The 22,231-nt window shown below is 38.6% G+C and overlaps 2 protein-coding genes across 4 annotated transcripts in view; one reads left to right on the forward strand and one right to left on the reverse strand.

Moving 5' to 3' along the window:
- LOC125896468 (lisH domain-containing protein ARMC9) overlaps positions 1–14,571 on the reverse strand; it is a 33,415-nt gene extending 18,844 nt beyond the window's left edge. Inside the window, exons 1-15 of one of the 3 annotated variants that reach the window (XM_049589074.1) lie at positions 14,357–14,554; positions 13,875–14,021; positions 13,511–13,636; positions 13,065–13,235; positions 12,498–12,653; positions 12,204–12,296; positions 10,838–10,862; positions 8,983–9,140; positions 8,534–8,632; positions 7,864–7,899; positions 4,726–4,760; positions 4,518–4,629; positions 4,066–4,158; positions 1,483–1,573; positions 743–866 (exon numbers count right to left, since the gene is read on the reverse strand). In XM_049589074.1, coding sequence (XP_049445031.1) covers positions 743–866; positions 1,483–1,573; positions 4,066–4,158; positions 4,518–4,629; positions 4,726–4,760; positions 7,864–7,899; positions 8,534–8,632; positions 8,983–9,140; positions 10,838–10,862; positions 12,204–12,296; positions 12,498–12,653; positions 13,065–13,235; positions 13,511–13,636; positions 13,875–13,949 — 1,394 coding nt within the window. In that variant the 5' untranslated portion in view covers positions 13,950–14,021; positions 14,357–14,554. Of the gene's footprint in view, positions 1–742; positions 867–1,482; positions 1,574–4,065; positions 4,159–4,517; positions 4,630–4,725; positions 4,761–7,863; positions 7,900–8,533; positions 8,633–8,982; positions 9,141–10,837; positions 10,863–12,203; positions 12,297–12,497; positions 12,654–13,064; positions 13,236–13,510; positions 13,637–13,874; positions 14,022–14,356 lie in introns of all 3 variants that reach the window. The other 2 variants (XM_049589076.1, XM_049589075.1) reach the window with 2 other exon arrangements.
- A 310-nt stretch (positions 14,572–14,881) lies between these two features.
- Positions 14,882–18,871, forward strand: polr2h (RNA polymerase II, I and III subunit H). Its single transcript, XM_049587736.1, has 6 exons — positions 14,882–15,074; positions 16,356–16,447; positions 16,612–16,695; positions 17,080–17,173; positions 17,765–17,848; positions 18,485–18,871. Exons 2-6 carry the CDS (start codon positions 16,375–16,377, stop codon positions 18,600–18,602), a joined length of 453 nt encoding a protein of 150 aa, XP_049443693.1. The 5' UTR covers positions 14,882–15,074; positions 16,356–16,374; the 3' UTR covers positions 18,603–18,871.
- Positions 18,872–22,231: the final 3,360 nt, after the last annotated feature.

Below are 22,231 nucleotides of genomic sequence, written 5' to 3' on the forward strand. Positions count from 1 at the left end.
TCGAAGCACTCCATCCTTGACTCAAAGTGGATGTTTATGGCAAATTTAAAGAAATTCCCTTAAGGTGTTCTTGAGATACCAAATTCACGAGAATGTAACAGACAGTCACAGTGACCTTAACCTTTGACCACCAAATTCTATTTAGTTCATCCTTGACTCAAAGTGAATGTTTGTGCCAAATTTGAAGATATTCCCTCAAGGTGTTCTTGAGATACTACGTTCACAAGAATGTGACGGACACAAGGTCATGGTGATCTTGACCTTTGGCCAGCAAATTCTAATCCAAAGTGAATGTTTGTGCCAAATTTGAAAAAAAAAAAAAAAAAAAAAAAAAAAGAAAATCCATCAAGTTTTTTTTTTTTTTGAGATATCGTGTTCATGAAAATGAGACAAACAACGTCACAGTAACATTGACCTTTGACCTAGAGCCAACAAAAAATATCAATGCGTTGCTAAGTCCAAGTGGACGTTTGTGCCAAACTGGAAGAAGTTCCCTCAAGGCATTCTTCAGAAATTGCACTCACGAGAAAGGGACAGATTTACATATTGGTGGATGGACAACCCAAAAACACGATGCCTCCAGCCACGGCTATCACCGCAATGGAGGCATAAAAAATAATATTAAAAACAAAATCTGATGACTGATTGTTCACTACAAAAGTATATAATCTGGTTTAAAAACAAACAGTTTATTTTTTAAAAGGCAAGGGTATATAAAAACACTGGTCATTTTCAAATTTACCTGAGGCTGAGTTTCTGTAGGGCTACTAGCACATTCTCTCTGGTCAGGGAGTCTTTTTCCTCCGTCCTGAGTGCCTCTGTCAGAAGTTTCAGTAGAATGGGGATATGGGAGAGGTATACCCGACCTGAAAGTATTAACACATAATGAAATTGGGATTAAAAGGTATGGAAGAGGACTGTTTTACATCTGGCATTTTAAAGTCTCACTGGACAATGCCACCCTAAATAGAAATACACCTGATTGATTTAAGTTACAAGTAGATGCTTCAACAATGAAAAGAAATTCATTTCACAATGAATTTTAGGTGCAACTGTGAACACTAATGAAGACAACACAACAGAATTATCTCCTAAACAAAAGCAAATCTAAGTGGAATCACCAATGATACGTAAACCTGATGCAAACATAATTCTACCACCTCAACCCCTAAGGTTTTTATGTTTTTGACAATAAATGTTAGCTGCTAACTGATCTCTTAAAAAATAATCTTCCAACCACTTCCTACATAATATAAAGTCATTTATGTCAGCTCAAATTACATTTATCTTTACAACATAGTCTGTTTATGAAATGTTCTTCAAAGTTGCTGGCATGCTACTGCTCAGATCATTAGTGGTTTGAAACCTGAATGGAAAGTTATGGTAAAAGCAATTGATGTCTTCCGTGAATCTCTGTCTCCAAATGCATCCAGTCAGGCAATGACTCATGCTACAAAGTAATAATGATGCTTGAGCACTTACCCTCTGCAAGGGAGGCGAATGCATTGATGAGACGAGCCATGTATTGACGGACAATCTCGTTCTTCGATCTCATTAAATGGAGCACCGTTTTCTGTGGAAACACAGAACAGTGTTGATGCTTTTTATACAGCAGATAAAGACAATGTGTTTCCACTGCACTGCATTAGTATTTTATGACCATCCAGCTGTATCTTCATTGTGGCTTTGCAAGCAATTTGCCATTTAATGCAGGAATAAAAACGCATTATATGAAACTCTGAACTGAGCCTCATACATTTAGATTTTACATCCAGCTGAAAAAGTGTGGTATCACATAACATGATGCAGTTTGTACTTAGTGTGGAAACTTCCAAGTCTAAATTTCAGAACAGGTGGTGAGCTTGAAATCAGGCACTGGTTCATTTGCATTATCTCAACACAATCATGGCTTAATTGGAAGTGTGTTTAGCTCGCTGCATAGCTGTGCACATACAGGCCTTGTGGAGGCAGAAAAGGCAGCATGATCTTAATTTATCAGTACAAATTTTTGCACAAACAACAGGTGAATGTGTAAAAACCAGAATATCCTGAAGTAAAGTTATGATGGCGATAAAGACGAGATGATCCGCACAACTTTAATTCTTTAATTTTTAATTTAAGGAACTTTAGGTATATTCGAAACCAGCTTCCCTTAGATGCAGCAAAAATATACATGCATTCAATGGTTTTTTTCACATATTTCATACTGCATTACAAGCCATTCACAAGCTGGAAAAACAACACTTGCCCCACTACAAACACTCAAGGCACTGGACAAAAAAACCATTATACAATCCCCACTGTAACGTCATTCAAAGGCATCATCTATTGACTTTTGACAGCTTTGTGTGCCTTGCTGATGCTCGTCTAGTGTACAAAGTGATTAATGATCTGGCTGCTCCTCCGTTAAAAGAGTTCATACAACTGCGCTCAGGCAATGGGAGGACATCTAGGACGACCAACAGAGATGATAGATACTACAGAGTGTGGTAGATCAGTCTTCTCTGTTAGAGCTACAAACTATTGGAACTTAGTACCAAGTGAAATAAGACAGCAGCAGCTTTGTTGATTTTAAATTTTGGATGAAATCATGGCTAAAATCAACTCAATCATGTACCCGTCACACATGAACTCAAACATTACGTAATCTTGTTCCATCTTAATGTTGTAGTTGTACTGTTGTCTCGCTATTATTATTGCTGTGTCATTAATATATTCTATTTTGTAACTGTGTTTTTCATATAATAGTGTCTTCTAGCAGCAAAATTATTCTCTGTTTCCTGCCCAGGGACTACAGATGAAAATTAGCTTAAAGCTAACTCTGCAGCGAAATAGCTGTGTACTGTCCTTGTTAAATAAATCAAAATAAAAAAATTAAAAATAAATGCATGGACCTTTATGGAACTGACCTGATCAATCCGAACAGGGCATGATATCAGCGTTGCTAAAACAGCAGCTGAGCCACAAGCTGAACAGAGCACCGGGAAAACTTAACATTTGTTCCTTGTGGTGCCATTTTGACACCCTTCTGCTATTATTGTGGCCCTTACAGTAAATGACTGTAGTGTTAGTCAGGGGTGGCTTTGAGCACTGTGTTAGGGACATAAAAGAAGAGTTCAGGTGTGAGCTGAGGATCATTTATTCCTCTGTAAAGGGATTCTCTTTAACATGGCACCCTACGGCTAAAGGCTTGGTGAAGGGAGCGTGAAAAGAACAGAAAACAAAACAAAAAAACAATAAAGCGTGTGAGAAAGGCGTATGGCTTCTGAAAGCCTTTTCAAAGGGTGAAATTTGGAATACAATCTGTGTTTCCTGCTCTGGCCTTTTGTGAAATATAAAAAGGGTGAATTGCTAAAGAGAATGCTCCTTGATCTGAGGCTGGGAACATGTCATAGGAAATCTAGAGTCACTATAACGTAATTAAAATGACATACGTCGATAATATTGTGGGAAATCAGGGTGTCAAATATGATCAGTTGTCAAGACAATGATTGAGAGACATAGGCTATATATGACTTAACTAGCATTTATGTCCTGTCCATCCTGGGGTCATCATGATTGAAGAATGTGCCGATAGCAAATACATTGTAAGCACCCATATCTTCTGCTAACAATCATTTAAGGGTTTTATTAAGGGGCTTTTGTAAAATAATATAAAAAAGCATGTCCTTGCCATTTACAGGGGACAGCCTATCATTTATAAAGATTAATATACCAGAAGCATATGGTTGACATCTGAAATACCACATAGAGTTTGTCTACAGTTTATGCTCTTCACCCATTTCGCAGCACTGAGTCAACGGCAGGTGAGAAACAAACCCATGTGCATCCAGCAAAGGTGCCTATTCACCAACTCAGGCCTGCCTGAAATTAGAGCCCATGGGGATTAATTAGGCAGTGAGGCCAATGGACAATAAGTTATTTTTCACTTTGTCTCTGATGGTCACATTAACTATAGGCTGGGAAAAACAAAATCACAGTCATTTCGGTTCCCATCAGTGGTAAAAAATCTGCCGTGGTAATTGCTTTAGAGTGTTAAAACACGCTGTAGTCCTGTGGTCCCACCTGTTTTGTGCTGTAGCGCTCCAGCAGATCGTTACTGATAAAGGCCTGAAGCACTGTGTCTCTTTGTTCTCCGGGGAGAGAGCGAGTCAGTCTCTAAAACAAACGGGAGAAACAGACCCACCGATGAAGACTCTGAGGAGTAGGCATGCAAAGTGAATATGAACAGTTCACAAACTGCTGCACTTATGAGCTGCTTCAAAGTACAACCTCCTGCTTTTTCTTCTCTCCACACATACTAATGCAGCTGCTCAGTAGAATACTATAGATGTACTGGGCTGGTATAGCTTTGTGTGAACAGCATATACTGAATGCTAAGACAGCAAACTTTTACTGGGTTAACAAAGAATAAAAGATGGAATTGTATAAGTTAAACTTGCAACAGTGTCTTAAAAACAGCATAACAACACTTACAACAATGTGAATATACTGTAAATAAGAATATGAAAACTCACCCAGCGCAGTGCCTGAAGCAGCAGGGACCTGAGTCTGTCTGGGCCTTCAACTAGGTCTTTCTTCAGCTTCTCATAGTCCAGTGAGGGCAGCATTGGCACCTCTTTAGATCTCCTGGAGATGAATATAAAGACATGTCAACCATGTTTTATCATGGCACTTATCACTGTACAGATTAGCAAAAAAAAAGTCTTCAAATCTGAGACTTACTGTGGTGCGATGGATGCTCGGAGCATCGATGAGGCCTGTAAGAGAGAGCAGAATTGAGAAAAGAAGACAAAGAGAAGCAGCGTATATTTCAGAATTAGACTATCTCAGATTAAAACTATTACATTTTTAATTCAAAGTGTAGAAAACATAACCCATGCTACTGTTCATCTGTTTAATCATCCGTACTATCTGCGGGTGCTACTTACCCAGTGTTCTCCATCTACAACAATAAGTCAGTCAGTAGTGTATTTAGGACATGCATACATCATGCTTGTGGTGCATGCTAAATCCCCGCACATATATGTACTGTTTGGCACCATTACCCATGCAGTCAGTGACAATTACGCTAAGATAATTCAGCAATTAAAAAGTACCGGAGAGGGCAGGTTAGTGTGAAACAGCCGCCCCTTCGTTTGTTATACCTCTGTGTAGTTGCACTAAGGGCCTGAGAAAAAGAAGTGGAGACTACTGAACAGAGTGATATATCACTGTGGTGGTGTGGGTGTGTGGAGAAAGGGTGAGCGATTTAATTCTTAGTGTTTTTTTACTATTGTGAGGGGATTTTGAGCCCTGAAATCTAATCTAAAGCCTGGGTGGTTAGGCCTATAGCGGGGGCAGTGTAAGGTCAGGGGAGCGATCTGTGTCGTCTGGGGTATCAGATGGCCTAGCTACATTTTTGCTTTGGTGAATGGCAGGTAATACGGAAGCAGAGCTTAACAGCGATACCTGGATTCCTTCCCAAATTCCTTCTTCTCTAAACATTTCAGTTGCTGAGAAGAATGCTGAAGGGCAAGGGGGGACACGTTTCCAGGAGACATTTGACACTGGGGTGTCTGGACCCCCGGGGGCCTGATAAAGGCCCTTTCTACACATATACAGACATTTTTTGTCAACAGATATTTTCTTCTACGTTTTGGCTTCTTGTCGACATGCAAAGTGAGTTTTAGATCATTAAAACAGAGATTTTTTAAAACACCTTCTAAGGTGAAATTTTTTGAAAACTCAACTGCTTACTGTGTATCCGTATTTGGGAAACAATAACATCATCCCCTCAAGTCGTGCGTGCCCATTGTTTCTTTGTGTATCAAGCATGTGCCAAAAACAATAACAGCAATGGTGGACAATTTTTATTTATATTTTGTTAGCACTGCTTGATCTAGTTACTACAACCCCAATCCCAAAAAATCTGGACGCTGGGTAAAATGTAAATAAAAACGGGATGCAATGATTTGCGAATATTTTTTGATCTCAGACTAAATAGGGACCAGCCACACTGTTACCAGCATAAAAAGCTAGCATCTGATATGGGATGGGGGTGTGTTAGTGCCCATGACATGGGTAACTTGTACATCTGCGAAGGCAACATGAATGCTGGAAAAGTACATACAGGTTTTGGAGCAACATATGCTGCCATCCAGATGACGTCTTTTTCAGGGCTGTCCCTATTTATTCCAGCAAGACAATGCCAAGTCACCTTCTGCATGTGTTACAGCAGCGTGGCTTCATAGTGAAGGAGTGTAGGTACTAAACTGGCCAGATCTCGGATCTTTGAGAGAGCTCCTTCATCCTTATATTGAAATCAACAATCAACAATGATTGGAGCTCCAGTTTTAAAAAAGGTAACATCAGCCTGTACACATAACCACCTCTGTGTGATTGGACAGCTAACGTTGATGAGCATTTAGAGTTGACTGCGTTGTAGTATGGACAGAGATATTTTGTAAAATGAAGGTCATATGGATAGAAAGTTTTTCAAAAAACAAAAGGGGAAAATATCAGTTTTAAAAAATATCTGCATACGTGTAGGGTAGACAGGGCCTAAGAGATGCCTATACATGTATAACAATTATTCTCCATTACTGTCTCAACAGGAAAGCCACACAGCTTTGCTGAATATAAAAATAGTGGGGTCAAACACAATGCTTTAAGAAGCAGGAGCAAACACAACAAGGCACCTCTCGTTTTTAATAAAACGTAGCTTTTAAGGCCACATGTATTCTCAGATTTCAGCTGGTCGACTACACAAAGCGAAGCTTGACCCCAATTCATTGACAATGCACAGTTTACATAAGAGGTGCTCTTACTCTCTTCACCTATTTAGCGTGTCTTCTCACTATTTACTCTTTTATGACCGTGGGGACAGCTGAAGGCCATTTATTGTGGATGTTATTGTCTAAGTAGACGGCTCTGCTCCCTGATCTTATCCGGTTTTCTTTCCCTGCGGTGAAATAAACCACAGAGGAGTAGCAAAAAAAAATCTGCCAGAGCCATCTCAATATTGTGAAGGTATAAAAAGTCTGATAACTATGGTCAGTTATGGTGTTAGGTTGCAATAAACAGAACAGTTTGCTTGTTCATATGACAGAAAATAAGGTGTCTCTGCTCTCAGGAAATTTACATTCAGAATCCATCAAATATTGGTTGATTTATTTTCCAATTTCTAGCCTCACCCAACAGTTAAGGCTTAACCTGATGTTCCAAGGGCGTAATCCAGATTAGCATTATTGTTTAATGTTTTATCATGTGTTCAGCTTGAGTGTTTGCCATTGAGGTTGTTAAGAACCACCACAATTACATAAAGCGTTCCAGTTGCCTCTATTCAAACAGCTGTAAATTGATCTACCCTGTTTGACAGCCTGAGCTTGAGAGAAGCGCTTTCACATCAAAGAGCCTTGTGTTGGCTATTCATTTCCTGTCACTGTGTCTGTCAAAAAAAATTCAAAACTACACTGTCAAAAACAATGGTAAGGGGAGAAAACTGAAACTGACAGCATTTACCTTTCAAAAAAAGAAGAGGAGAGAAGGAACAATGACTTCGGCCTTTGAGAACAAATGATTTTAATGAAGAGGTACGCCCTGAGAGAGACCCTCTTGTTTGGCTTAACAAGCGGCCTGGCAAAAGAGGTCATTCTTACAACAAACGAGGCCAAATTTACCTTTAAACTAGGTCAATCTAGTGGAAACCAGGGGAATATAGACTGAGACACGCAGGCCTAAAAATGTACATCTGTAGTAGAGGAAAAGGAGGCAGACAACAGGAAAAGGAAAGGAAGAGGAGATGCGGCGAGGCACAAGCAAGATGAGAAGCGGGGACCTGAGCAATGACAGGAAGTAAAGATGAAAACAAATGAAACTTACATAGCCATCATCATAGGGACTCATAGAGTAATATCCCTTTGCGGACAAGAGCATCACACACGGCAAAAACACAAACACACAGAAAGAGGTTGTTCAGTTCAACACAGAAAGAAAAAAGATTTCACAAACTAGAGGTCAACACCACAATGAGAGCCACTGACAGTAAGCGTGGTTGTTGAGGTTTCAGAGTGGGCAGTTTTTTGATTATCTGTGAACAGCTATCAAGATCATCTACTTGCTGTTTAATTTGGAATTTTCTACTCTGCCACCTTCTGTGACTAATGTTTGAACATGTTCCTGCATTCAGAGCTGTGTCATGCATATTTAACTTTTCAACAAGCCTTCCAAGTGTGTGTGGTTATTAATACAACACCAGGATCAAGTCGCCTATTTCCAGGATACAAACTGCAGGGTTACTACATGGCTTAAAGTTGGCTACACTCTGTACAGGACGCAGGAGATGGGGGCAGATTTACTCTCATTTTAAAAACAACTTTTTAATATCCTTTTCAAACACAATGTCCACTTTACCATTATCTATGATGTTAGGCCCTGTGAGGACTTTACTCCACTTGTACCGAAATCATCTTGCCTTGAGGCCTTGTGTTTTGTAATTCTTCTGCCAGTGAGGTGGGAAGGAGATAGAGGAGGAGTGTGTGTTCTCACTCACAGTGCCAGGTCTGGTGAAGTCAGTGCTCTGCACCACGCTCTGCCTCATCTGGCTGCTGAACAGGCGAACGCACACACTCTGCAGGTACTCAGGGGAGATCTGCAAAAACACAGCCGGCCCCTTGAGCTTTAAGATTCTGTATGTGGGTATAGGAAGGGCAGGGCTGACATTTTTGTCTCCCTGTTTCTCCAGTAGTGAAGATCATATGTGTGCATTTAAAATACTGAGGTCTGCTTAAACTTTGCGATGTGTAAAAAAAAAAAAAAAAATTGTCATTGTAAGTGTTTCAATTACACCATTCTTGTGTGTCTGTGCAGTGTTTGTGTTTACACCACTATTAGCTTATTTGTGTCAGTGTGTGTGTGTCTTGTTTGGTGTGTCTAGTGTGTGCCTGTAGCCTGTGTGTTACAATGTGTGTGTCTGTTCACCTCACAGCCAAGCTGACCTACCATTTTTCCGCTGACGGTGGCCTCCAATGAATCGACCAGCTCAGCAGTGATTCCAATCAGGTTGTGGTAGTCGGCTTGCATCTTGTTGAACTTACGCACGTAACTAGTGATGCGCCGCTCCGATTCAGCCAGTTGGAGCTGTAGCTGCTGCATGGCCTCTGAAGAGTCACACACACACGAAGGTTGAAAAATAGAAACACAGACAAGCAATATTCATATCAGACGTGACATTCTCTGTGTAACTTAACAAAATATTAAATATTTCATTTGAAAATTTAAATGACAAAATGAACGAATGGCTGTTTGTCATCTTTTTAAACAGAGCAGTACAGGAATGAGTCCTAAAACCCAGAAATGAGTTAACACTTTTGCATTCCAGGTGTCCTTGTCTCAAAGTCAGTGGGTTTTTTGGATGGGTTTTTGATTTGATGTCTGAAATACGGTCTGTGTTTTGTTCTACGTCATAAAACAAATCAGTAAATACCCCACTCATAAACTTTGAAGCCTTTAGGTGTGATAAAAAAGGTGATTGCTAACAAGTGGCTACATGAGACCACACATCATCATACTGTACACAGCTTTACAGCATCATTGTGACAGCGATATTACATTTTGCAACCGCAGTGTACTTTGTTTACAGCCTAACATTAGCTTTTTACTCCCGGTGATTGCATTTACACAAATCATAAAAGTGGTGTTCATTTGTTAAGATTATTTTGCTGAACAAAATGTGTAAGAATCAAACTTGTGTTTGCCACAGAACTTGTTTCACAATACTCCAAAATCCAATGGCAAAATCCCAGAGGCTTTTTGATGGGGAAAAAAGGGTGACGCTAACTCCCACGTCAGCCTACAAAAATGCACCTCAATACACTCTGATAAATCTGCAAGTCAGTACTTCAGATGTCAATTCCATCTTGAAGGGAGCACTGAGTAATTATTAAACTTTATCAACCTTTATCTGCAACAAATGGCAACAATGGCAGAAGTTATCTCCACCACAACTCTTTGGCAAAGCTTCCCATCATCACTTCTGTCCCTTTAAAATACTGTGGACTGTCACTTACTAACAAGAAATTGACAGTTAAGCACAAAAAATGAGTTTACAAATAAGACATATAAATTAAACCAATAATCTATGTGATGTATCTGACCAAATTTGTGTAATAATCAATAGAGTACATCACTAGTTTTATCAAGATTCAACATTTTATCGATTCTTTGGACAACAATACAATATTTGCTGATATCACAGGACTTTTGATTTGATTCAGGTGCCTGTGATCAGTATGAGATATCTTTCTCCTGGCTACTTGCCACTGTCGGCCTGGCGCAAGGCTGCTAAATGTTTAGGAAGGCGGTGTGCTTGGGCAGAAATGGTGACACAGACATGCCATTTGAATTTCAAAACAAAGGTGCATCTTTAATAATGATGATATGTATCAATGTTTTCACTTTGCATTTACGATATCGATCATTACTGATCACCAAATCAATATATTGATGCAGACTTTGGGGTTGCATGACTTTGTTATTTCTGTTTTCGGTTAGAGAGAGAGGGTTTTTAATCCTTATCTGGAGTGTTTCTTCACCAGTGTTAATTAAGATTTCAGCAGATGGGATGCCTTTGCTCCTTTCCAAAATAATTAATGGGATTTGAAAGTGAAATAGAATCCAAAAATGAAAGCACCTACTCAAGAAATAATTGCATGAGTGGAAATGACAAACATGTCATTGTATAGGCAGTCTGCAGGTGGTGTCTGTACTATCACATGATAGGTAATATCTGATGGGGGGACAGAAACATTTATTGCAAAACACTGTAAAACGTGAATTACATGAGAGGGATATTTACCTTTAGTATTCCTTCCTCCCTCCTTCTGGATGATGTCTGTTAAAGATTACACTCTAGCACTCAACTGAACACAAGTCTACACTTTGTACTGTATCTCTTTCCTCATCCACAGGTACACATACGGAAAAAGGTACGTAAAGATGCAATGTCTTGCCTGAGTTTCACAAGACAAACACACAGCAGGTTGTATATCCTGCTTGGAGCTAGGAAATCTGTCATCAAAATATTTGTTGAGGATTAATCTAATCAGTTTTATTGTATGAAGAGATATATGTGTCAACATGGGATCAGTGCTGGTTTTTCTTAAAGTGAGGGACAGATCTCTTATAGAAAAGAACAATGACCAACACCCTTGGGTGGGCCAACAGAGCCATCATTCAGTGCCTTTACATGCACGTAAGCATGTAAATGTGTGTGGGCACTCAACAAACAGTATGTTGTGTCTGCCTGTGTAAGTGTTCACATATTGATGGATTATACATGTTAGACAACCTCGCTCCTTTATATTTTATATATGACTAAACAAGAGAGATTTTCTTCGGTCAGCCCTTTACATGATGATTACTATGTTAATCTGTATGCTTTGATCGTCGGCCAATAGGGATAGGGTTTAGTTTCATGGTTTAGTTTTCATGTGAAGAAGGAAAGTCGAACCACGGGGTTTCCAGTAAAAGCAACAATCCTTGTTATCCTTCACTTGCCCTTCTACTCTGAAAGGGTTGGGGTGAATTAGTGTCAGATTAGGTTCTGCCATACTCAAACACAGCCATTTATAAATGCAAATCAGACAGGGACTGTTTGCAGGATATGAAATGACCAGGTCTGGGCAACAGTCTGAATGTTAATTAAATCTTTAGTCACCTACAGAAAGGCTGTTTATTTGAGGTTTAAATGTGCAGCTCAGACAGAGGAGGTGATGAAAACCGCTCTGTACTTGGCCTGTGTTAAAACCCTGAGTTGCTCCCATCCAGATTTACTGTTCAAAGAAAATTTATAGTGACATTTATCTCTGTTGTTGAGGCTACACAGCTTTTACTTAATGTTACGCAGCTTTGTAAGCCACATCTGTGAAGGCTGTCACCTGCTGTATGAACACAGCTCAAGAGTTAACCACTGAAAAATATCCAACTGAATGGCCATGTAAGAAGTTGAATCAAGCATTTCATAGCTGAAAGTTTTTTCTCTTCGACAACTTTTAAGCTGTGGTGACAGCTTGCATCATCTGTAATGCAGAAAACTATTAACACTGTTAGATTATCTACTCATATCTCACCACTGACAACAAAGACATTGAAACAAAAATATAAAGTCCAGCTATTGTGACTTTCTCAGCAATGACATGTGAGTGAGTCACAATAAAGGATACATATAAATTCAGCAGCCTCGGGTTGTTGGACGGCTTCAGTGTCACTGACAGAAACCGCTCCAGTTTATCCTTCAACTGTGGAATCCAGGAGTCCTAAACACACATAATGTAGGTTGAATTAAAATATGGTTATGTTCACGCTGAAGGTGGGAGTGGGTAAAACTGTTACATAATATTATGTAATAACTGACCAGCAATAACTGACCAGGTGATGTGAAGATAAGAACAGATAAAACACAATTTATCCCGAGGGAAACTGTTGTGCATACGGTTGCATATCTTCAGCTGAAGTACCTGGAAAAGATCTCTGAAGGAGGGATGAACAGTGGGGTTGGGAACAAAAGGCAAGGCGTAATAAGGCAGAAACTCTGTGGTCTGGCTCAGTGCTGCTCCTCTGGTCTCCAGGTACTGTTTGAAATGGGAAATCCTCTCCTCAAACTCGGCTCGGTCCTGGACAAAAATTCAGGTTCACAGATTTATTTCATGACAATAACAAAACGCACATTAAGCCTATTACATCATTTACTTGTTGCACACACGCATTCTCTTCAATTAGATTCTGCCTCATGACTTGCTACTCTCACTGAAAGTAACTCACGTAAATAATATATATACGCAAACTGCAAAGACTGCCGTATCAAAGAGGTTAGAAATGGTTGCTTGTAAAGTGTAAAGTTTACAGCCCGCTGAGAACAAGCCTATAGCACAGCTCAGTGGACAATTTGAAAAACAGCACGTAATGACATTCAGCTGCAGGGAAGAGCGGGGTTGCAAGACATGGCTGAGTTTTGCTGGAAGATAACCTAAAAATACAGTAATGCTCCTGTTGAAAGTCCATAGAAACTTTCCAAATCTACATACGTGTCTACCAGGGTGCCTCCTCAGTGGGTAGATGGTGAAGTGGATGTGAAGGTAGAACTCCAGGCTCTGGGCCTCGGTGTCAGTGTCTTTTATCTCAGAGGGAATATTCTCCGTCCACAGTTCAAAGAACACTTTGTGGTCTCCATCAACAAAAGAGCTCAGGAGGTCTTTCTAGAAAGGTCAGAGGTAAAGAAGAGGATGTTGGGAGCAAATCCATCAGCAAGAACAATTTGATTAATGATTATTTTAATTACATATCACACAAAGTAACTAATACACAATAATAATAATAATTTTAAAATGACCTGGTAATGTTTAGAGATAGGGCTAGTAACAAATACTTCTGCAAAAAATATATTTTAAAACAAGTGAGCCAGTCTTGACTCTGTCCTCTGGAACATGCTGCCCATTCAACAAACTGGAATTATAGAAATGGTAGAATTTACCTGAATGCCACGAGTCTTTGAGTCTCTGAAAGTACTTCCTTGAGGCTTTGGGACGAGCTTGCCTTTGCTTTTGCATTCCTTGTCGAAACTGTGCACCGTCTCCTCAAATTCTTCAAACTTAAGGTACTACAAAAGACACAAAACCAGCACAAGTGGCATTAACTCCACCTTAACCAGTGCAGAAAAGAGATGGGGTTTAAGCCATTCAAATCACACAAGCCGCACTTCTCTAGACAAAATTCTCTTTAATATCATGCTATATGAATATGGTTTAATGGGGGGAAAGTTGTGCATCTTGTTTTATTTTAATGGACTTGGAATAATGCTCAATCTGCAGTGCATTTTCAAATTGTGAATCTATTACCTCCTTAATCATCCCAAGAAGATCAGCTTCAGTTGCCAAGATGTCCCCCATCTTGGCTGCCTCCCTGGAACTCATGTGAGTGTTCAAAACCTTTGCAACACCTACTGACAGCAAACACCTCTGCTCTCATCAAGCAGTCTGTAGAGCCTGCAAGGACAGGACAGTAACTTTACACCGCAATGTTAATAATCATATGAGAAAATTTTCGTGACAATGAATCTGAAATAAAGGTAAAGCTGCAAAACATAGGTGTGAATGTAATATTAATATTCTTGACTGAATAACACACGTCATCTTTAACTGCCATTTTACAGCTGTATAGCCACACCGTGAATAGCACAATGTATTTTTTTCCTGCATTTCAACAGTTTTCAACAGTTCACTTCAGCAACAACATCAACGTTAGCACAAATGTGGCAAGCTAGTGTTAGCCGACAAGCTAATCAGTCAACGTTATCTGAGGACCTCAACGTCATTCTCACCTTATTCGCACATCATTTAATAGGTCAATAAAAGTATATATCGCTGCCGGTGTTTTCATCCGTAACTGAAGCTTAAATAATCCATCTTCGACAAAGCGTATGGGCTCCACTTACATCGTTATCAGTTAGCTAACCATTAGCTAGCAACCGTACACAGATAGGACGCTAAGACACCTAGCAACCAAATGGTTGGGAAATGCAGGCTGGAAAGTAGAGAGAAATGTCGTAAATAAGTGAAAGAACACCGTTTGTTTTTAGTTATTTCTTTAAGAAACTAGAAGAGACAGTAGTAATATTTATCTAATAATTGTTATTATTGTGATAGTTTCCTAAAAGAAAGGTTCATAATGCTGCGCCACACGGGAAAATGTGCCTTATTTCACTTAACAAATAACGAGTAAAGCATAATAATGTTTTTTAACATAATAACGACAGATATATTGACTTTTTTCATAATTCATATGTTTATTTTGTTAACCAAAGACAATAATAATTTTCTTTTCTTCTAGGCTTTATTTTAAACCGGAAGTAGTTCCCGTGTCAGAGGTCGAGCACATTATTTCTCCGCGGTACAATCTGTTTCACCCGTAATGAATGAAGTTTTACTTTAATAAGCTTCCCAGCGCACACTTAAAACAAACATATACACCGAGAGACACCGAGTGACTGCGACGTTATTCTGTACACAATACAACACAAGAACTTCATCGTATTTGAGGTAAACTTGAGGAAGTGTGTGCACAACATGCTAAAGCTAACAGCTAGCCTCAACAGGAGACACTATTGAAGTTGTAGTCAACGTTATGACAAGACCGTATAACTTTGGCTAAGGCTAATTCAGCTATGCCAGGCAGTATTGCTGTTAAATTAACGTCGAGTGGTATTAGTTTAGTAACCCACAATTTGTTAAGTTTGACATGTGTTGCTAGAGTTGATATTCATGTTCCACATGGACTGTGTTGAGTGGGATTGCATCTTCATCACTACAAGTCAAAGCCAGTGTTGTGGCAGCTTTATCTCATTTAATTCAGCAACATGTTGAGCTGCACTTCTTGCATTATGTTATGATAGTTGATTAGATTTAGAATTAAGGTTGTGACAAATGTTTAGAGTCAGGAAGACTGTAGTCTGGAGATGCACTGAACATTAACTGTAGTTTAATATATAGTTTGATATAACTGGTCTTAAACCATAAACTGCTAAAAATGCATTTAAAACAGTACTTTTCCTCTTCACCTTTCTTTCTGTTTCTGCTGATGAATGTGTATTTATTAGTGCACTTCTTAATATCAGTCCTTTCTCTGTAACATGAGCATGTAAACTGTAGCATTACCATTTGTATTTTTACAAATCCTGATATATATTTATATTAATGTGACTAAAACAAGTGATACATCATTTTACCTGGCATCAACATGGCTTGAGTATTGATTTAATTTGTAAGATCATACTTTCACCATTGTAGGAAAATTGCTAAGGCATATTATCATATTGTTTTGTATGGTAATATTATATTGATACAGGGACACCATGTATGGATTTTTTAAAATAAATTCTGAATATTGCAAATACAAATCAGACTTTTAGTAGCCTACTAGAATAATACAACCTATTGCTTTATCAGTCCACTAGATACATTTTGCTGCAATTAAAATGATTGAAGTTAGATTAACGGACTGAAAACTTTATTTTGATAAATAAAAAACCATCGGGGACATAACTTGCAGTTGGAAAAAACATAGTAAATCAAAATATATCACAGTATATGTTATTGAAATATTCAGGTTATTGCAAAAATGTTTAAAATCACAATAATACTGTATTTAAATATCCTGATAATAGCATATTGTGGGGCTTATGATTTCCACCCCTGTAAAACATGAGCAGTTGTCATTAAAGTGAAAAGCTTCCTCGGCATTTCCGTTGTTTTCATTTAACCTTTTTTTTCCCTTAATAAAAACTGGCTTAATGATATGCTTTTCCTTTTTCCTTTTTCAAGTTCATAGACCAGAAGAGAGATGGCTGGAATTCTGTTTGAGGATATATTTGATGTAAAGGACATCGATCCAGATGGCAAGAAGTTTGACAGAGGTGTGTGAAATCTTTTTATAAAACAAGGTTAAAGCAAGTGGGAAATTATAATCACCAACAATTTGGTTACCGTCCTGTATTTGTTGTGGTTTTCAAAAAGTGTTCATCTGGTTAAAAGCACAAATTAATGAACCCAAACTTTTCCAATGTTTTTTTTTCTACAGTATCTCGTCTGCATTGTGAAAGTGAATCTTTTAAGATGGACCTAATCTTGGATGTGAACACTCAGATCTATCCTGTTGATCTTGGTAAGGAGCAACCTTTTTGTGTTTGTGTATATTTTTCTAAATATTTTTCCAAGTCAATGTTTGGAAGTCATTTAATGGTCGTTTTGTGTAACACAGTCATATTCAAATTCAGCTTGGATAGAGCATGACCAGAACAAATCAGTTATCTTTCCACAAGTCATTACAGTAAAAGTGCAATTAGTTTGTGTACACTCACTTGCACCCTCACTATTTGCCTTTAGCTTACAAAAAGCCAAAGAGCTAAATATCCCTCTGTGACCTCAACATGTGAGAGCACCTAAAAAAAAGGCTCAAAGCACCATGCACCAAAGACTCATTACTAACCCAAGACGTACAAGTGCACAATATAAACTCATTTTGTTCACCTGCGTTCTTTGCATTCAGGTGACAAGTTCAGACTGGTTATTGCCAGCACGCTCTATGAAGATGGAACACCAGACGATGGAGAGTATAATCCTCAGGATGATCGGCCATCTAGGTAAAACAGTTGCTCTTCATGTATTTGTCATTGGCCTTGACAAATATGATAGACACACAGTTTGTGTCAGTGACAATGACGCAAAGTAGTTTATTTAACAAAAGTAACTGAATTTACGATCAGAAGGAACAGAACTTGAGTGGGATGTGGATGTCAGTGGGATCAGTAATGAAGGGAGTGCATGTGTGATCAGTGTAGTGTGGGAGTGTTGTAGAGTCCACAAAATAAGCAAAAGGGAACCAAAGGTGAACTTAGGGTGACGCATCACCAGGGGAGGGTGCCTGTCAGGGAGCACCGGGCCCAGGAGCCAGCAGAGAGTCCTAATCGGCTGCCCATCCCACACTCAAACCAGTTCACACAGACACTGCTGACGACCAGCAGGGGCCATGAAACATTACCAACAACAGCTAATTTTTAAATTTTTATTTTTATTTTTTATTTTTTTTTATTTTATTTATTTATTTATTTTTTTTGAAAGGATCCAGTAGCACTTGTGTGTTTCAGTTTTAGGTGTGACTGTTGCCTGTGATGTGCAGTGTCTTCTGCTGATTTGAATAAGTGTTCTCATTTAACTTTGTTCTACATTTCCAGAGCGGACCAGTTTGATTACGTCATGTATGGGAAGGTTTACAAGATTGAGGGTGATGAGACTTCAACAGAAGCAGCCACACGCCTGTGAGTCATATTACTTGCTGTAAATGAGGCTCTGAAGTTAAGCTTATACATGTCAATATAAAAACTGCCAGTCACTGCCACAGTATCATATTGAAATCAACACAGAAACAGTATAAGAATACACTGTAGGCCAGTGGTTCCCAACAGGTGGGTCACGGGTCCATTCTAAATGGACTGCAAGTGACTCACAACTGTGTCAAGTTTGTAAAAAAAACCCACTGTATATTGAAGTTCAGCAAATATCCGGCACAGAGCTTTTATTCTGAAGTGCTGTTTCCTGCTGTAGAAAGAGTGAATCACAGACAGCTACTTAACAAACACAAACTAGCTCGACAACATGGCCAAATGCAATGACGCTGAAAATATTAAACTGTGTGGACCTTGAACTAATGACCAAACAAATATGGACCCTGTGGCTGAACTAGTTGGGAACCACTGCTGTAGGCATAAGTAAGGGGTTTATCATTAACATACTGTTCTCTGAAAATTTAGTGAAAATCATTAACTGGCCAACAAAACTCTGTGTGAGTGAGAGATAATGAGACAATGTCATTTCTATCATTTTTTAAAACGAGACATTCTAATCTCTGATTCATCAGATTTAATCAAGTTGCATGGATGTGCTCCTCCTTTCAGCTCTGCCTACGTGTCTTACGGCGGCCTCCTCATGAGGCTCCAAGGAGACGCCAACAACCTCCATGGCTTTGAGGTGGACTCCAGGGTCTACCTCCTCATGAAGAAACTGGCCTTCTAAAACCCAACCCTGGTTCTTCCACTGCCACATTCAACCTTAAAATCAGAATGAACTGCAAACTGAAAACATTCGTATCACCAAGTCTGGAGCACGTGACCATCATCAGAGAGCAGCTCACAGAACACATGGGGGCTGAAGAAAACATTTAGTTTTTTACTCTTGTAGTTCCAAAACGTTTCCTCCGAGGAGATGGACTACAGATTAAAGACTGTGATACTTCAGAACTGCTGCGGCAAACTGTAAATAAAGATTTCTTTTATACAAAGTGATTGTTAGATGGTCAGTTATTTTTTTAAGCTTTTATCTTCTTTACGTTGGCATGTTTACTCTTTTTGGTTTCTTCCAGGGCACCATATAATTCAGCAACTGTTAGGTGGTCTCTCAAATTTGTTGAAAAGGTTTAATTTTGTAACACTGTGTCTCAGTATTTGGACTGCAGCTAAGCTGTGTGCTACAGTGAAGATGGCTCATATAAAGAAGCTAGTGCTAACTGTAGCTTGCAGGACAAAGGTCTGGAACACTGCTTTGTCCCTGGAAAAACATAAAATTGATAGACATTATACATCATCAAATTAATATTAATTTTGACTAAATTAATACAATATTTTGGCATTTGTATAACCAATGACTGAACTATTAACTTGTCTGATGGATATGTAATCCAGAAGGATTTAGATTCACTACACACAGCTTTGAAAAGTTACTTTTACAACAACAGAACAGTCAGCAACATCTCTTTCCTAAAACAGAGTCCCAGTAAAGGGACTCGATGCACTATTAGTGTCTATGAAAACTTAATGAGGACAGTTGGTCCAGATTAACTGGAATCAACTCACATTAGTATGGAGATTTCCTGCATTTCTGTTTTATGTCACATCAAACTGAATATATTTGGGTTTTGGACTGACGAAACAATATGTTCAAAGACATCACCGTGGATTTTGAGAAACTGGATGCACATTTTTCACTATTTTCTGACATTTTGTAGACCAAACAATTAAATAGGAAAATGTTCTACAGTTAATCAGTAATGAAAATAATTGTCAGTTGCAGCCCTAGCTCACATCCAAAGCTAAAAATCAGAATAAGGTTTATTTTCACTTACAAGGAATGTGCTTGGGGTCGGTGTATTACCTTCACATTAAACTTTAAATAAGTACTATAACAACAAAAAAAACAAACACATGTAACGTATAGCTGTTTCAAAAAGGCTTGCAATTAAAATTTGCTTTGAAATCAATACTAATATATGTATAATGAAAAATAAAATGTGGACTAGATTCTTGGGGCAAATATTTCAGGAAGTTCAGATATTTTTCTCCCAGCTCACAGATGAGAGTTCATTACCCAGCATGTTATAGGCATGTCATGTCATGGCTATTTGCTTAGATGGCAGCAAACTAAAATGTGGACACTCAGGAGACAGAAGATTGAATTAAGGGTGAAGAGGCAGCTTTTGTGTGCGACACAGATGTCTCAGTGTCAGTGGTAATGCATGTCACAGGATGGGGAGGAACACTGTCAGTGACTCACACAGACTCCTGATATGTGCACAGAAAGCCTGAAATACATTTAAAGATAGTGATGCAGTAGAGTAAGCTTGTAGCCTTAGGAAAAAGGTCAGCGGTGAGGCTGTATAAAGTTTTAGAGAGTAACTGCATGTGTACCACACAAAGTTATTATAGAAGCGCATGGAGGTCCTATTGAAAATATTGGATTTGAATGGTGTACTGTATGTTTTTGAAAGTGTTTGCGCTGATCAGTAACTTAAAATGTAACACATTTCTTGGTCAAACAAGTAAAATATGAAATGTTTTGCATCAGAATACTCTTGTGAGGGCAGAGAAGCCTCTGAAACAACATTTTCACCATCATGAGATTCACACTAATCAGTGTCTGCGCCTGTGAAACACCATAAACAGCAGATACTGTGGGTGACTTGCTGACATTCCATCAGGTGAATGTTTAGCATAACCTATGCCCTCTCAGGCAAATCATTTTCCCATTGGTGACAGCTGCTGTAATAACACCTTGAAGCAGTGGTGTAAGGATCAATTAGAGACTTGATATGGGTGACACCTACATACATATTACCCAGAAATCATTACTGCATATATGCCAAAAATACCAATGGAAATGAGGTATTAGTCATTTAATTGTATATAGTATATAGTATTGTACATAGGTAATGGAGAGTAGGCATGTTTTATAACATATTTTGTTAAAGATTGTTACTGGCTATTTTACCAACTGGGAGGTGTGTGTGTATGGTAGCCTGAGGAGCGAAGAGCAAGGAGCTGAAAGAGGGAGGGAGGATACAAGAAGGAGGTGTAGAAAGAGGGGGGAGACTGAGGAGTCAGAAGAAAGCTGTAATGCTTTTGCACATGCATTGAACAGTATTGGAGTATATCCTCCTAAGAGCCAAACTTTTGTTTGGTATGCATTTTTTTTTTATATATTTATTTATTTGGGATCAATAGGATCTGATAAGAATGAAAAACTAAACATTGTTAACAATAATAAAGTCTCAGTGTCTTCAAAAGAGTACTTCCTAATTAAGGGCATCTTATCTTGTTACTGTTGCTAAAATTGGTCAAATTTGTTGGCATATCAAACATTATTAATCATAAATAAACAAGTTTCAACAATAAAATGTGATCAAGTTTTGGACCGCGTCCACATTTGTGTTGGGATCAGCTGCAGACTGACTTGGCAGAGATGGCTGCCATCTTGTTTTTACATGGATTAGTGCATTGTGCAGATTATCCTTCTGCACGTTCACAGATGGAAACCTTGTTACTTTCTCTAGATAGTCAAGTTTGATCATCTTCTTGAAACTCTGCCAGGGCCACTAGATGGGACAAAAAAGTGTCCATGAATGAGGACAGCAGGCCTAAGTTAAACAGAATGAAGTATAAGGTCAAGTAAACCCAAAATGTGGTGTCCTCATATGAGTTCGCAGGGTTTCTGGAGGATATCAAAATATGTAAACACACTAGTTTAACAGCATTGAAAATATATTTTTATAGTTTCACTTAATACATCAGTTTTTTTTCATCGGTTTATATTTCCTCAGTTGAAAACTTAAATGCATCCTGTCCACCTGAGTGGGCATATGAAAAATTCCTTGAAAATTGCATGTTTGATAAAATGCAATTCAATTTTGTTTTCATGCCTTAAGAGGAATATAAACACTTGACTGAAGTAGTCATAATTCATGCATGAAAGGGTTAAAACTGAAGACAAGAAATAACAGAGTCAGCACATTGGTTGGACCACACTGGAGCATGTTCTCCTGTGGTATATCATGCTGCTGACTTGATTTTGTGGCATTTATTTTTAACTTCAGACGGAGGAAGCTTTATATTTTGTGGTTTATCCATTGTAACATCTTGTGCATCTTATAATACGATTAATTTTGACTCATATCTGTGTATTATAACTTCACAGTGTTCTTTAGATTTTAAAATGTGTCTTCTTGTCATGCAGTGGCTTCTAATCACTCTACTGTGCGAATCAAATTTAACTTCCTCAGAATGATTCATCGCATTTCGCGTGATAATGGCATTATTACTCTGACACATCCGCATTAAATCTGTGGAGGAGTGAGGATCCCATGTTTGGGACTG

The sequence above is a fragment of the Epinephelus fuscoguttatus genome, linkage group LG10 (assembly GCF_011397635.1).
Source record: "Epinephelus fuscoguttatus linkage group LG10, E.fuscoguttatus.final_Chr_v1".
Lineage (NCBI taxonomy): Eukaryota > Metazoa > Chordata > Actinopteri > Perciformes > Serranidae > Epinephelus > Epinephelus fuscoguttatus.